The sequence below is a fragment of the Pipistrellus kuhlii genome, unplaced genomic scaffold (genome assembly GCF_014108245.1).
Source record: "Pipistrellus kuhlii isolate mPipKuh1 unplaced genomic scaffold, mPipKuh1.p scaffold_m20_p_1, whole genome shotgun sequence".
NCBI lineage: Eukaryota > Metazoa > Chordata > Mammalia > Chiroptera > Vespertilionidae > Pipistrellus > Pipistrellus kuhlii.
In genome coordinates, this window is record NW_023425404.1 from 63966815 (window position 1) to 63980744 (window position 13930).

At 52.8% G+C, this 13930-nt stretch overlaps 3 protein-coding genes across 7 annotated transcripts; 2 read left to right on the forward strand and 1 right to left on the reverse strand.

Annotated features, from left to right (window-relative positions):
• The first annotated feature begins 43 nt into the window (after nucleotides 1-43).
• Nucleotides 44-6627, forward strand: NOP9 (NOP9 nucleolar protein). Of its 5 annotated transcripts, none has more exons than XM_036450310.2 (10): nucleotides 47-416; nucleotides 622-1071; nucleotides 2136-2246; nucleotides 3280-3421; nucleotides 3530-3722; nucleotides 4393-4533; nucleotides 5196-5321; nucleotides 5485-5721; nucleotides 5849-6006; nucleotides 6345-6588. In XM_036450310.2, the coding sequence occupies exons 1-9, from the start codon at nucleotides 164-166 to the stop codon at nucleotides 5999-6001; spliced, it is 1806 nt and encodes a 601-aa protein (XP_036306203.1). In that variant the 5' UTR covers nucleotides 47-163; the 3' UTR covers nucleotides 6002-6006; nucleotides 6345-6588. The 5 variants fall into 5 exon arrangements, with proteins under 5 accessions (XP_036306219.1, XP_036306211.1, XP_036306189.1 ...); XM_036450304.2 differs by having other exon boundaries at nucleotides 52-416; nucleotides 5901-6006; nucleotides 6345-6627; XM_036450318.2 differs by lacking the exon at nucleotides 6345-6588 and having other exon boundaries at nucleotides 45-416; nucleotides 5849-6153.
• Nucleotides 6601-9929, reverse strand: CIDEB (cell death inducing DFFA like effector b). The gene is made up of 5 exons (XM_036450383.2): nucleotides 9766-9929; nucleotides 9342-9486; nucleotides 7735-7884; nucleotides 7312-7502; nucleotides 6601-7145 (listed from the first exon to the last, which is right to left on the reverse strand). The coding sequence occupies exons 1-5, from the start codon at nucleotides 9804-9806 to the stop codon at nucleotides 7013-7015; spliced, it is 660 nt and encodes a 219-aa protein (XP_036306276.1). The 5' UTR covers nucleotides 9807-9929; the 3' UTR covers nucleotides 6601-7012.
• A 1360-nt stretch (nucleotides 9930-11289) lies between these two features.
• LTB4R2 (leukotriene B4 receptor 2) lies at nucleotides 11290-13703 on the forward strand. Its single transcript, XM_036450339.2, has 2 exons — nucleotides 11290-12013; nucleotides 12355-13703. Exon 2 carries the CDS (start codon nucleotides 12375-12377, stop codon nucleotides 13449-13451), a length of 1077 nt encoding a protein of 358 aa, XP_036306232.1. The 5' UTR covers nucleotides 11290-12013; nucleotides 12355-12374; the 3' UTR covers nucleotides 13452-13703.
• Nucleotides 13704-13930: the final 227 nt, after the last annotated feature.

A 13930-nucleotide genomic window follows, 5' to 3' on the forward strand; every position in this document is an offset into this window, starting at 1 on the left:
TGGGGGCGGAGCCGTGGGGGCGGTGCCGGGCCGTCGCGGGCCTGTGACGTTGCGGCGCCCGGAGCGCCGCGTTCGCACGCTCGTGGGAGCCTGCCCACCAGGCCCGGATTGCTCACGCCGCCGCCGAGGCAGCTTTCGCGAGCTGACCGGAACTGGAGCACTCATGGGGCTGGGGCCGCGCTCCCCCCACAAGGCCGGGCGCCGGTTCCCAGCTGGTGGCAAACGGGGGCGCGGGGCCCAGGGGTCGGGGCGCCCCTCAGGCCCCCAGAGATGTCCGCCCCCGGTCGGGCGCTCCCCGGACGGGCGCTCGCCGCCGGCTCTCGACGCGCACCCTCACCTGAGCCCCGAAGCGCTGGGGTACTTCCGCCGGGCGCTGTCGGCGCTGAAAGAGGCCCCGGAGGCCGGAGAAGAACGAGGTGGGGAGGCTTTTCCGGGTGGGACCGAGGGAGGGGTTTGCTGGGCATAAAATTCAGTGCGGGCGAGGGCTTTGGGTTCCCGGGGCTCGGGGACTGTTTTCATCTCTCGTGTCCTCTTCCTCACTTCAGCCCCGTGGTTAAGTGATGGAACATAACCTTCTCCTCCTCTCAGTCTCTTTAAAACATTTCTTTCTTGTCTTTCCAGAGCTGATGGTGCACAATGTTTTGAAGGAAGTGGAGGCTCAGGCCCTCGCCTTGGCCACAAACAGGACTGGCAGTGAGATGCTGCAGGAACTGTTGGGGTTCAGCCCCCTGAAACCTCTGTGTCGAGTATTGGCTGCTTTGCGCTCCAACTTGCGCAGCGTGGCCTGCCATCGATGTGGGGTCCATGTATTGGAAAGTGCTTTGCTGCAGCTGCCTCGATTGTTGGGGAGCTGTGAAGAGGAGGAAGAGGCTGAGGAGGAGGAGGAGAAAGAACCTCCCTTGGACACCCTGGAGGAGCTGGTGCTGGGACTAGCCTCTGAGGTGTGTGATGATTTTCTCTTCTACTGTGGAGACACACATGGCAGCTTCGTGGTCAGAACTCTGCTGCAGGTGTTAGGAGGGACTCTTCTGGAGGCCGAGAGAGCCAGACACCGGGGCTCCCGGTCACCTGGTAAGTATTACAAGACAGGGAAGTGGGCCGAGAGGAAAGGAGAGTGTAGGAAGTTCAGAGGAGATAGTGGCAGAAGAGTAATTAATTCTTCACGACCTTGAAGAACTAACAGAGAAATTAGTTGAGGGCTCAGCAGGCCCAAGATTAGTGTGCTGCAGAGGCCCAGAGGTAGGGTGCGTTTAGGGAAAGCTAAACCTGACACAGTGTACATTTGTATTTAGGCACATATTGGCAGAAGATAAGGAAATAATACCCTCACTACATGCAACCCACTCTAATATTTCCTTTCCTTTTTTATTCTGTTCTAAAGCTAAACCTGACACAGTGTACATTTGTATTTAGGCACATATTAGCAGAAGATCAGGAAATAATACCCTCACTACATGCAACCCACTCTAATATTTCCTTTCCTTTTTTATTCTGTTCTATTCCATTAAAAAGGTTCTGGTTGAGACCCACGAAATTGATTTCGTGATTCATTCATAGGCAGTGAGCTAAATTTTTAAAAAATGGGAAATAAGGTTAGAGAATTTAGATAAGGCCTGATTTTGGGACATCTTGAATTTCTGGCAGAGGAGTTTGGACTATCTCCCCTGATCCATAGGAAAGCCGGTTGAAGTTTCTCAGACAAATTGAAACAGAAATGTGGTCTCAATCCAGTCATCTAGATGAGAAGAGAAATTCAGTTGTGTTCTGCATTTTTAAGCTAAATCATTGTTCATCTGTTCCAGCGATTTTCAACTGGTGTGCTGTGACACACTGCAAGAATATTTAAAACATGTGATAATCTCTTATTTAGTCAGGGGCACTGACCTCATTTCCCTTAGATTGTCAAATAAAAAAGAAAAAAGCAACACCTAACACAACAATAGCTGTCCAGTGTGAATGAATCAAAACTATAAATATATTTTTGTCAGGTTGGCAAAGATATATTTTTTGTGTGGTGCAGAATTTTAGTAATTCATTTATGTGTGCCATGAGATGGGAAAGGTTGAAAATTCCTGACCTTGGAATTCTCCCTCTGGTATGGTGGCTTGTGATCTTGCCACTTGATCTTCCTTCAGAAGCACAAAGGACTCCAACTCGGGAATGTAAACCAGCTGATTTTGAGGTTCCTGAATCCTTCTTGAATTGTCTTCGGGACCTGAGTTCCTGCTTTCTGAAGGACATTGCTGGTAAGGTGGGAAATAGGAGGAGGGGCTAGGATCTACTTTTCTGGAGGTGATTATCTTCAACCTAGTGACCCAGTGCACGAAATTCATGCACATTAAAGGGGGATTAATTAGAGGAAACAATTTAATATTGCTTTTTGCTCTTTCTCTATAATTGAAGTGTCAGAGATGAAAGAAAATTAGTAAAATGTATATAAAAACCTTCCTTCTGTCAGAGTCTGGGGCTCACCACCAGACCCAGAGTCAAGCCCCCCCCCATCCACATGCACCTCAAAATCGTGTGAGACCCAGACCTGGCCACTACCCCCACTCCCCCAATTGGGCTAGATTTAGTCCCGGCCAGTCCCACCCTTGTCAAGCCCTGCTAGGCAGGGGGCGGGCATAGCTTCAGGTCCCTTGGCCCGGCGCCAGGATAGGGGACACAATTCCTGAGATCCCCTGTAAAGTCCCAATGGGTGTTGGGCACTGTCTGAGGTCCCCCAGCCTGGTGCTGGGGCAGGGGGAGCAGCCTGAGGTCACCTAGCCCAGCACCAGCATGGGAAGCACACCTTGAGGTCCCCCATCAAGCCCCGCCAGGTGGGGGGTGTGGCCTGAGGTCCCCTGTCAAGCCCTGCTGAGTGGGGGGCATGGCCCGAGTTCACCTGTCAAGCTCCACTGGGTGGGGGCATGGCCTGAGGTCCCCTGGCCTGGTGCTGGGGTGGGGGGAGCAGCCTGAGGTCCCCTGTTAAGTTCCATGGGGGCGGGGTAAGGCGTAGCCTCAGGTTCCTGCTGATTGCTCATTAAGGCTCCTTATGGGACCTTGGCCTCAGCTGTGGGTGCAGCCATCTTTGCGATGGAGTGATGGTTAATTTGCATATTCCCTCTTTATTATATAGGATAAGGCCCTTACTTAGTCTTCTTTTCAAATCTGATCTGATTTGTGTTGCAAAGACACTGTATACCCGTTGTCCATGGTTCCTTGTACCTTGTGTGAGGTTGCACATGTTGTCTGGATTTTGGGAAAGCTACCTTTATTATTTCTGCTCTCTCACAACAGTGTTTATCACTGACAAGATCTCCAGCTTCTGCTTTCAAGTGGCCTTACAGATCTTACACCGCAAACTGCCCCAGTTGTGTGCCCACCTCTGTAATGCTGTGATTGACTATCTGAGTAATCGCAATTCCTCAGCAGATGGCAGGTAGGTCAGGCCTCAGGATTGATTGGGATTGATGGGGTGTGTATAATAAGTGAGGTGTGTAGGTGTTTTGGATGGAGTGGAGTTAAACTACCTTCTCCTTGTCTCCAGTCCCCTACTGCTGTTTCTGCGGGATCAGACGAGCTCCAGACTTCTGGAGCAGGTGCTGCTGGTGTTGGAGCCCCCGAGGCTCCAGAGCCTTTTTGAGGATCATTTCCAAGGGCAGCTGCAGGCCATGGCTGCGCATCCCATCGCCAACTTCCCTTTGCAGCGTTTACTAGATGCTGTCACTACCCCTGAGCTCGTGAGTCCCTGGGAACTTGGCTGGGTCTGTTTCTTTACGCTGTTGCTTCTAGTAGTTCTTGTTCATTGGGCCTTATTTTATGGTATGCCTATCTCTGACTGTTGCTGGCTGTTCTCCTTAAAAAGTTATTCCTGGAGGTTTCCCAGAGCATAGGGTGAAGGTGTCTTCTTCCCAGAAAGGATTTGCTTTGGCTTTTTTCAAAAGTCAATACCAACAGGAGACTGGCTTAATCCAAGTTAGCAGCTTGAGGTTCCACCCAGACTGGGTACTTGGCTACAAATCCAAATGAGCACTGGAGCTGCCACAGCTTCTCTTTTCCTTTGCTGCTTAGTGCCAGGGCATGTTTCCTCTGGAACTCATGGGTTGGGAGTTAGAGTGGAAGGTTTGATTTTCATTCTTCTTTACCCTGACAGTATGGTAGTTTAATGTCCCCTCTCCAGGTGAGGCAGCTCCTTTAAGATTACACCCTTGTTCTGAACCTTTTTTATCCAGCCCAACCAAAGTCCTGACATTGGCAATGCTTTTTTTTTTTTTTTTTTTTTTTTTTTTTTTTTTTTTTTTTTTATCTTACCTAGCATTTTTAGTTGTTTTGGGCAGAAAGATTTCTCTGAATAACTTAGTCCACAGTTACCAGAATGCCAAAAATTCTTTACCCCATGTCTTCCCACAGCTGTCCCCCATATTTGAGGAGCTGAGTCCTGCCCTGGAAGCTGTGCTGGCACAGGGTCACACAGGGGTAGTCATTGCCCTGGTGGGAGCCTGCCGCAGAGTTGGGACCCAGCAAGCTCAGGTTCTGCAGCTGTTGTTAGAGGTGAGTGGGTGTTACTTGCAACCCATTTATGCCCTTGGTTCAAATTTTATCTCTTTAAGACTTATCGAATCTTTAGTCATTATATCTCTGGCCCCAAGATATTCAATGCTCAGGGAGTTCATAAGATAACAAGGGGAAATGAGGCCAAATCCATCTCATAGCCTTAGAATGAAAATTGTATCCCAGTCGAAACCGGTTTGGCTCAGTGGATAGAGCGTCGGCCTGCAGACTGAAAGGTCCCGGGTTCGATTCCGGTCAAGGGCATGTACCTTGGTTGCAGGCACATCCCCAGTAGGGGGCGTGCAAGAGGCAGATGATAGATGACTCTCTCATTGATGTTTCTAACTCTCTACTCTGTATCTCTCTCCTTTCCTCTCTGTAAAAAATCAATAAAATATATTTTTAAAAAAAAAGAAAAGAAAAGAAAAAGAAAATTTTCTCCCAGAACAAAGAGAGAAGTTTATTTAAGGAATAAATACTTATTGACCCCTGTTACATGTATAGAGGCTGGAGATACAGCAGGGCAGACGAGATCCTGTCCTCATGCAGCTTATATGCTTGTGAAGTTAGGCATTCTCACCACTCCTAAATGCTTTCCCTTATCTAGAAATTCAGGGTTAAAGTCAGTTCTCATATTCATTATGTTTTGTCTTCTCATCTAGGCATTCCACTGTGCAGAACCCTCTTCCCGGCAAGTGGCCTGTGTGCCTCTCTTTGCCACTTTGATGGCTTATGAGGTGTACTATGGATTGGTGGAGGAGGAGGGGGCAGTGCCTGCGGACCACCAGGTGAGGTAGGGGAAAGACCAAGCCAGTGCCTGATTGGGGACCAGGTCTCCCTGGGCTTAGGGAGCCTCTCACTATGGAGGTGAAGGTGGTGAGAGCTCTGGCTTCATCCAAGTGGAGGTGGCATTTTGGTGGCTGCCTCCTGATTGCCTATTCCTGTTCTCAGGTTGAAATGGGCACAGCCAAGGCCCTGGGGGAAGTGACAGTCCTTGGATCTCTACTGCTCCAGCATCTGCTGCACTTCTCCACTCCTGGCCTTATCCTTCGAAGTCTGGGTGCCTTGACAGGACCACAGTTTCTGACTCTGGCCCAAAGCCCTGCTGGTTCCCATGTGCTTGATGCCATCCTGACCAGCCCTTCTGTGACGCGCAAGCAGCGCCGCCGTGTGCTCAAGATCCTAAAGGTTAGACTCTGACTTCTGCTTTGATTCCTCCACCATTACCCATTTAGAGCTTCCCCCGGACTGTCTTTCCTAGATTCTTTTGACTCAGTCTTTAAATGAAAACTCCACTCCCTTCTGCCCTCCCCAGTACATTTTTAAGAACTGCCCTAGGGGGACCTACCTTGTCTGTCTCAATGCAGGGACAGTATGTGGCTCTGGCTTGCAGTCGCCATGGCAGCCGTGTGTTAGATGCCATCTGGAATGGAGCAGCCTTGGGGGCCCGGAAGGAAATTGCTGCTGAGCTGGGTGAGTACCATCAGGTCTCTTTCCAAACTTCCCTTTCCTTACTCCAAATGGCTGGGTGGCTGGGTGGTTGGGGGATGGATTTAAATTCAGCAGAGACTTCAGTTCCAAAGGGTGGTTTGGCCATGGTGCTTAGCAGTCTGCTCTCCCCTTCCCTCTGTTGATTGTGCAGTCCTATGTTCTTATCCTCCTCCCAGTTCTTTGGAGAGTGAGGGGTTAACTTTATCCCAAAGCAGACCCAGGGACCAGGTAGAATGGAGAGACCTTCACCCCAAGTAGAGTCTCTTCACGCATAGGTGGTGATTGCATGCTGATACTGAACATGATGGTTCCCTTTGCAGGAGAGCGGAACCAAGAGCTGATAAAAGACCCTTTTGGCCACCATGTGGCTCGAAATGTGGCCCTGACTACCTTCCTGAAGCGCCGAGAAGCTTGGGAACAGCAACAGGGGGCAGTGGCCAAGCGGAGGCGGGTTTTGAACTCAATTCTTGAAGACTGAGGCCTTCAGATCTGGGACTGGGTGTTTATGGGTAGGAGGAACGGGAGTATCTGTACTCCCCTCACTAATTTAAATCAGTCATTGAAGTCAAAAAAGTGTTATTGATAAACATTTTTATATTTGTATTGGAAATGTCTTTGTTATTCTTCGGGGGAAGGGTATGAAGAAATAAGAGATCTCAAGGTAAAGTCCAGGAGGGCTGTCTTCAGCGTGCTGGGGAGCTCAGCGAGAGACGTAGGAACTCTAGAGGCAGCAACAACCAGTGCTATCAAGATGCCTAGGGAAAGGTTGGGCCTTTCAGGGTAGGTGGGAGGCTGAGAGGATGGCTAAGGAGGGACAGCATTCTTCAGGAGTGGGTACAGGTTAGGGGTATAAGGCGCTATGCTGATGGGGTCAGAGGGCAGTGGAAAACCAGGTGAGTTATCTAGTCTGCACTAACTGCAGGTCCCTAAACCGGATGTCATCACAGTCCCTACAGCCATCTCTAGGGCAGAAGCTCTGAGCCCCTTCTCAGTAGGGATGAAGGTGACCCTGCTGCTGCCACTGTGTAGCCCCTTCCACTACATGGCGAAGGGTAGAGGAAATTCCCAGCAGCATTTGGCCCAGGCCATACAGCAGTGTGGAGGTCCATCGGAGGAACTCCCTGAAGGACAGAGACAAGAGGCAGTCAGGTGACCAGGAGGACATAGAGCTGGGGGGTGGGGCTGGGGGCTCTCCATAATTGAGAGCTAATGGGTTAGGTGAGTGCAGGAGAAGGAATTAAGGAACTGAAACTGGGGATGGGGAAGTAAAACATTTTGGTCTCTGACCTGAGTACTTTCTTTGGGCCAAGTCCTTGAATGTCACAACTCATGGAGTAGAGCCCGTAGAATGTGGCTTTGACATTCAGGCTCCCAAAGAGGTCTCGAGGGTTTTGCTTGTACACGTCAAAGGTGATGCGGGCGATGTCCTTGCTGTTCTTGGGCTTCTCCCGGCCCAGGCCATATGACAGCATCCCACTCTGAAGAACACCTCCATGAGTACAGTGGTCCCTCACATCCACCATCAACCCCCATCAGTAGTGGGACAGACCCACCCTTGCCTGGACTGTTAGTCCACCATAAGGTGTCCTTAAAAACTCCTTACCTCTCTCATCACTTCTGCCCTCACGATGAGGGGTAGGCAGGAGGATAAGCTTGGGAGAGATATAAAGGATTGGTGGCCTAAAGCAGCCCACCCGGTACAGGCCTCACCCTGCTGGGACTCCAGCTCTGCCCAGACTCCAGCACCATCAGGCATGTGTCATCCTCCAACAGCTGGAAGAAGTCTTCGCTCTCCACGGCAGTCCCATCCTCCTCTAGCACCAGGGTTAGCACTCCGCTCAGCAGCAGGGTCTCCAGTGCCTGCCCAGTAGCAAGAAGCAGGAGGGGAATGGCAGAGCCTTCCCTCTACAGCTGCCAGCATCTCCTGGCTGGCCCCAGACACTGGTTGATGTCCCAACTCTACTTCCTGGTGCCTTGCCATCCCTTCAAACAGCTCCAGCTCTCTGTTCTTTCATTGGGGAACCCTCACTGGGAGCTGGCCTTTTTTCCTGTTTGCTTCTGCTTTGCTCCTACCATGTTGTTATTTACCCCTGCTCCCCTCCAAGTCACTCCTGATTAGGAATTGGAAAGCTAGCCAGGCTCTCTTGAAGTCCATCCTTTGGGAGTGGGCATAAGGCATTATGCTAATGGGGCCTGATGCAATGGGATCTTATCTCCCACCTCGCTCCCCTACTCCCTACATAGAGTTCTCCAGAACCGTTTTCAGTAATAATGACCATCTTTTTGTCTTTACTAGTTCCAGGTACCTATGTACAATAGCACTTTACATACATTATCCTCCTTTATTTTCTTCAACAATCCAAGGAGGTGTATTATTATTATTCCCTTTTTATAGATGAAGAAATTGACTTTTTGACTTCTCCCCAACCAGAGGGTAAATAGCTTAAATCACCCTAGTTAAGGAGATAGAAATTCAATTAATGCCATTTGCCAACCACAGCCAAGGACAGATGAAGTTAAGAGAATAAATTTCATTTTTGGTACATCAACATAAAGCTGATGAATATTCTATTGAGATCTGCCCCTAAAATCTCCCCTAAACACCCAGCTTTTTAAAACCCCTCAAAAATGAACGCACCAGTGGGTGCTCTCACCCCCAGTAGTACTCAGGCGCCCCCTTTCCCCCAACTTCCCCAACAGTCATGCATCTCCTAAACTCAGGGACCCCACCAGGCTTGCAACCAGTGCAGCAATGGGCAGCGGCAGCTCATCCCAGACAAACCGCCTGAACCTATCTCCAAGGCCTCCTTTGCTCTGCCTTCTTAGTCAGCCAAAGCAGACCAGCCTAGGTTCACTTTCCCAGGCCTTTCTTGTTTCACGTCCTAGCTTTAACAATTGTCCTTTAAAATTCAGAAAAGAAAGAATTTTTGACATTTTTATAGGTTAGTAGCTTCCTAAGGTTTGACAGAAGGAGGCGACAATCACCCACCTCAGGATTTGAACTTGATTTGTCACACAAATTGCCAGTCCACACTATCTTCTAAATCCTATCCCTCCAACCCTCCCTACTCCTTCACCTATCCCCAAAGAAAAGCCAGCTTCTTGGTGGAAAAATAGATTGACCAAACGCAGCAGAGATCATTCCCCGCCCCTATCTCTCCCCCCCCCCCCCCCCCCCCCCCCCCCCCCCCCCCACACACCTGCTTTAGTTTTCAGAGGGAGGGGTAGCTGCATAACCTCAGCCCTTTCTGCTGGTCATTCCAAGTTCTCGCTCTTTGAGCCCCTTGGATAGGAACCCAGGGACTTGGCTCACTCACCTTGTCTAGCAGTTCCTGGCGGGTGGCGGCTGTCAGACCTTTCCGTGTGGTTCGTTTGTGATCACAGACTCGGAAAGGGCGCTGGGGTGGTGGAGCTGAGGTCCAGACCCTGCGGCCAAACTCAGAGCTCATATTGGATACTGACCTGGAAGATGGGAAAAAAGGTCAAGGAATGAGGGGTTTGCTGGGTGTAATGGGATGTTGGGGGTGATGCAGCTGGAGCGTTAGAGAAAGGGGGATTTAGGTTGTTGGATTAGAGTAGCGTAGGGAGAGAGGCGGGTGGCAGAAGCCGGACAAGCCCACTGTGGAAAGTGGAGTGGGAGGGAAAGGGGTACAGGTTCATGAGCTTCCAAGGGGCTGAGTGGAGATTTGTTGCGCTGCCCCTATCTCCAGTTAGAGAGTGGAGAGGAAGATCAGTAGTCACCTGAGCAGGCTGCTGGGGTTCATGGCAGAGAGGTACTCCATGGTGTAGGGAAAGAGCAGAAGAATTCTGGGCTGGGTTGTTCTCGGCTGTGCTGGGCTGAAGTCGTGATGTTTTCTGTTACAGAGCTGGGACCTCAGCCCCAGTGAGGTGGAGGATGAGTCAAGCGGACTCTGCCCCCCCCCCTCCCCCTCCTCCCCCTCAGGGCCTGCAAGAAGGGCAAAGTCCCAGGGGAGGGAGAAGAGGAGGGGCCTAGATGGGGTCCTGGAAGAAGGATTGAGGCCCGGAGTTGCCAGGCAGAAGCCAAGGAAGCGTTGTGTGAATGTTGTCTCTGGTGGCAGCTTGTGATGTGAGGTCAATGGTAACTATGTAAGAGGGTGGCGAATTTCTAGGTATAGAAGCTACATTATGTGATTTGTGCTGTGCATACTGCCACCTACTGAAAAATCCATAAACTGCTGCATTAGAAAAGGGAGGCGGGGCTGAGGGTGAGATCATGGGTAGGGCGTGGAGAAATGGGAGGTGAGGCAGTGTGTCTGGGTGGGGCGCCAGAAGAGGATGGGTCCTGATCCATGGACCACCAGGATCCTGTGGCAAGGGTCTTCTTGCTTTCCTGTGCTTTCCTTCGCGGTCTAGGGGAGCAGCTGGCTCACTTCTCTGATTTAATTCTGCAGAATTGCCTGCTTCAACCACTCTGGATTTCTCACTTTTCTTCTTTGGCCACTTAATAGGCATGACGATGTGAAGGGGGAGTGTCCTCTGATGGCATCAGGACTTTAGCTTCTGGTGCTCCACGCCCCATCCCTGATTTCAGCGGCAGCTGTGCTGGACAAGTTGCGTGGAAGCTCAGACTCTCACTGACAATGAATTCCTCGCTTGAGTGCAAGTGTCTGCTTTCCTGCCTAGAAGCCTCGTTTGAAGCCTTGGCAGTCTGGCCTGCCCCCTGACAAATGCAGGCTTCAAGTGTGTATAGGAGTGTCAATGCCTCCTCTTTCTCATTCAGTGGCACTTCTTAGACATTCCTGATGCCTACTGGGGGAGCTCAATAACAATCTTATTGGTTTTCCTCTTCCCTCTCTTCTCTCACTCCTGCTTCCCAAGCTGTGTTGCTGTGTCTATGAGTTTGTTTGTGGCTTCCTGATTTATATCCAACATATGAGTGAAATCATATGGTTCTTGTCCTTTTCCATCTGACTTTCTTTTACTCTTCTTCTGGAAGTTTAGTTATGCTTCTGTTTGATCTCTAATATTATCCCACAGGTCTCTGAAGTTTTGTTCAGTTATATTTAATGAGTACAGGATCACCTTAACTCAGACTCTGATTTGGAGGGAACCCAAAAGGAGACAGTACTGGTGTTCTGGCTCCCAAGGAACCCCCAGTTCTGGCTGCTGAATGGCACCGGCCTTTCCCCTTTCCTCAATGTTATCAATGAACCAGGTCCCCTCAAATTTCTTAATTTCCAAGTTTTGGTCTCACTTTTCCACCCAGAGAAAGGTCAGCATGTCTCTACCACTGCAACCTTTCCCTTTTTCTTGTAACCTGGTGCAGCCTAGGAATGTGGTCTCTTCATGGTTGTGTGTGTTAACTCCTCAGCCAGGTTATATGCCCCTCAGGCCTCCAAGCATCCCCCCAGGCCCCACAAGATTTAGCACCGTGCTTTATACTGAAAGCTGTCATTGACAGCCCAGTGGGAGCCCTGGGGGTGGAATGACTGGGGCAGAGCCCAAGGCCAGAGGCGAGAGGGGTAGGTAGGAAGCTGAGGAAAAAGCAGGCTCAGCAGGATTAGGAGTCTAGAAACAGGGAAAGAAAAGAGCAGCAGGGAAAGTGAGTAGTTTGGGTCACCTTTTATGCTGAGTGCAGACCAAGGAGGCCAGAAAGCATAAGGCTGCAGGGTGAGGGGGGTTGGGACCAGAGCTGGGGGAGGGATCTGCACAGAAACAGGACCCAGGGTCAGGATTCCGCAGTGTCCCTACTCACCCACCTACACAACCAGGGAGCCTTATCTGCACCCCTTCACTTATCCTGTTTCCTGGGAGGCAGGACCTCACATGCCTGGACGAGTTAATGATGGGAAGGAATACGATGAGGGAGGGGCCCCAGGCAAGGCCCCACCTTAATCCTCCCCATTCTCGCCTCACCCACTGCACATCTGACAGGCACCGGACAGGAGTAGGCACCAAGCCCATAGCTGTTTGCCTTTCAGCCTCCCCAGGACTCTTGTGGACCCTCACCCTGCTAGCTCGAAGCTGGGTAAGTAGATCTGCCCAAGGGCCTTTACTCACCACCTCTCACTTTTGCCCTGAGGCATAGGGAAGGGGCTGGACAAAGAAGGGTAGAGGTGTGGAGGTGGAGGTGGAGACAGCCTGGGAGTCAGGACTGGGAGTCAGCTCAGCTGACTGAGAGCAGGGGATCTGGATTCCAAGAGGTAGTGTTTGAGCTGTGGCTGGGGTCCCAGAGGAAGCCAGGGGTCCCAGACAGAAGAGAGGCAGGGGTCAGGGAAGCGAGGGGAGGCACCGTTCCTTCTCCCCTAGCATCAGGGGTCACGTTGGCTTTTGCCCCAGCCCCTGAATGCGCACCCTGGTCCTTCCTAGCCCCCTGTAGGTACAGAAGGATGACAGACTGCTACCGCCCCCCGGGGAACGAGACGCTGCTGAGCTCTCCCGCCTCGCGGGCCACAGGCACGGTCTTCCTGCTGCTGGCGGCGCTGCTGGGGCTGCCAGGCAATGGCTTCGTGGTGTGGAGCCTGGCAGGCTGGCGGCCCGCGCGGGGGCGGCCGCTGGCGGCCACGCTGGTGCTGCACCTGGCGCTGGCGGACGGCGCGGTGCTGCTGCTCACGCCGCTCTTCGTGGCCTTCCTGGTGAGGCAGGCGTGGCCGCTGGGCCAGGTGGGCTGCAAGGCCGTGTACTACGTGTGCGCGCTCAGCATGTACGCCAGCGTCCTGTTCACCAGCCTGCTCAGCCTGCAGCGCTGCCTCGCCGTCACCCGCCCGTTCCTGGCGGCCCGGCTGCGCAGCCCGGCCCTGGCCCGCCGCCTGCTGCTCGCCGTCTGGCTGGCGGCCCTGCTGCTCGCCGTCCCGGCCGCCGTCTACCGCCACCTCTGGGGGGGCAGCCTGTGCCAGCTGTGCCACCCGTCGCGGACCCACGCCGCCGTGCACCTGAGCCTGGAGACGCTGACGGCCTTCGCGCTGCCCTTCGGGCTGGTGCTCGGCTGCTACAGCGTGGCGCTGGCGCGGCTGCGGGGCGCGCGCTGGGGCTCCGGCCGGCGCGGCACGCGGGTGGGCCGGCTGGTGAGCGCCATCGTGCTGGCCTTCGGCCTGCTCTGGGCCCCCTACCACGCCGTCAACATCGTGCAGGCGGTGGCCGCGCTGGCGCCGCCCGAAGGGGCCCTGGCGAAGCTGGGCGGAGCGAGCCAGGCAGCGAGGGCCGGTACCACGGCCCTGGCCTTCTTCAGCTCCAGCATCAACCCGGTGCTCTACCTCTTCACCGCCGGCGACCTGCTGCCCCGCGCAGGCCCCCGCTTCCTCACGCGGCTGTTTGAGGGCTCTGGGGAGGCCCGAGGGTGCGGCCGCTCCAGGGAGGGGACCATGGAACTCCGAGCCACCCCTCGGCTCAAAGTAGTGGGGCGGGGCTTGGGCAACGGAGACCCGGGGGGCGGGGCTGCAAAGGACAGCCAGGAATGGGACCCGTGACACCAAATCCTGCTCTTCCCTGTCCACTTCCATCACCCCTCAGAACTCAGAGACCAATCGGGAGCCTTGGGAAGACTCTGACCAGTTTGGATCTGTCGGGGCAGAATTATGTACCTGGGCAGGCCCAGGTTCCTCCAAACTGAGGGATTGCCAGGGATGATGGTTCATGCTAATGAAATTGTGCACTTGCAGGTTGGCATGTGCCCATGTGCCAGAGCTGCTAATTTGTTGCCAACAGTTATTGTGAAAGACCCTGTGCAGCCATTACACCATGGCTTAAGTGTGCTCTCCGGAGGTTCAGCATGCCTGCGTTGCACTGAAGCCACCTGGTTTCCCTGCGGGTCAGGCCAAGGCTGGGCAGTGGCCTTGACCCATCCTCCCCAGCTCAGGTGGCCTACTTCCCTCAGGCCATACAACCACTCTGCAAATAAGGGGAGAATGAGGAAATAAAGGTATAGGTGCTTGGGTGTGGGGTGGGG

Excerpts from the sequence above, each read along its gene's own strand:
- CIDEB (XM_036450383.2), bottom strand. The coding sequence starts at position 9,806 with ATGGAGTACCTCTCTGCCATGAACCCCAGCAGCCTGCTCAG. Across the intron at positions 9,487-9,765 it reads AACCCCAGCAGCCTGCTCAG|GTCAGTATCCAATATGAGCT; the intron begins GTGACTACTGAT and ends CCCATCTTCCAG. Across the intron at positions 7,885-9,341 it reads GCCAGGAACTGCTAGACAAG|GCACTGGAGACCCTGCTGCT; the intron begins GTGAGTGAGCCA and ends GCTACTGGGCAG.
- LTB4R2 (XM_036450339.2), top strand. The coding sequence starts at position 12,375 with ATGACAGACTGCTACCGCCCCCCGGGGAACGAGACGCTGCTGAGCTCT.
- NOP9 (XM_036450296.2), top strand. The coding sequence starts at position 164 with ATGGGGCTGGGGCCGCGCTCCCCCCACAAGGCCGGGCGCCGGTTCCCA. Across the intron at positions 3,422-3,529 it reads AATTCCTCAGCAGATGGCAG|TCCCCTACTGCTGTTTCTGC; the intron begins GTAGGTCAGGCC and ends CCTTGTCTCCAG. Across the intron at positions 5,722-5,900 it reads GTGTGCTCAAGATCCTAAAG|GGACAGTATGTGGCTCTGGC; the intron begins GTTAGACTCTGA and ends GTCTCAATGCAG.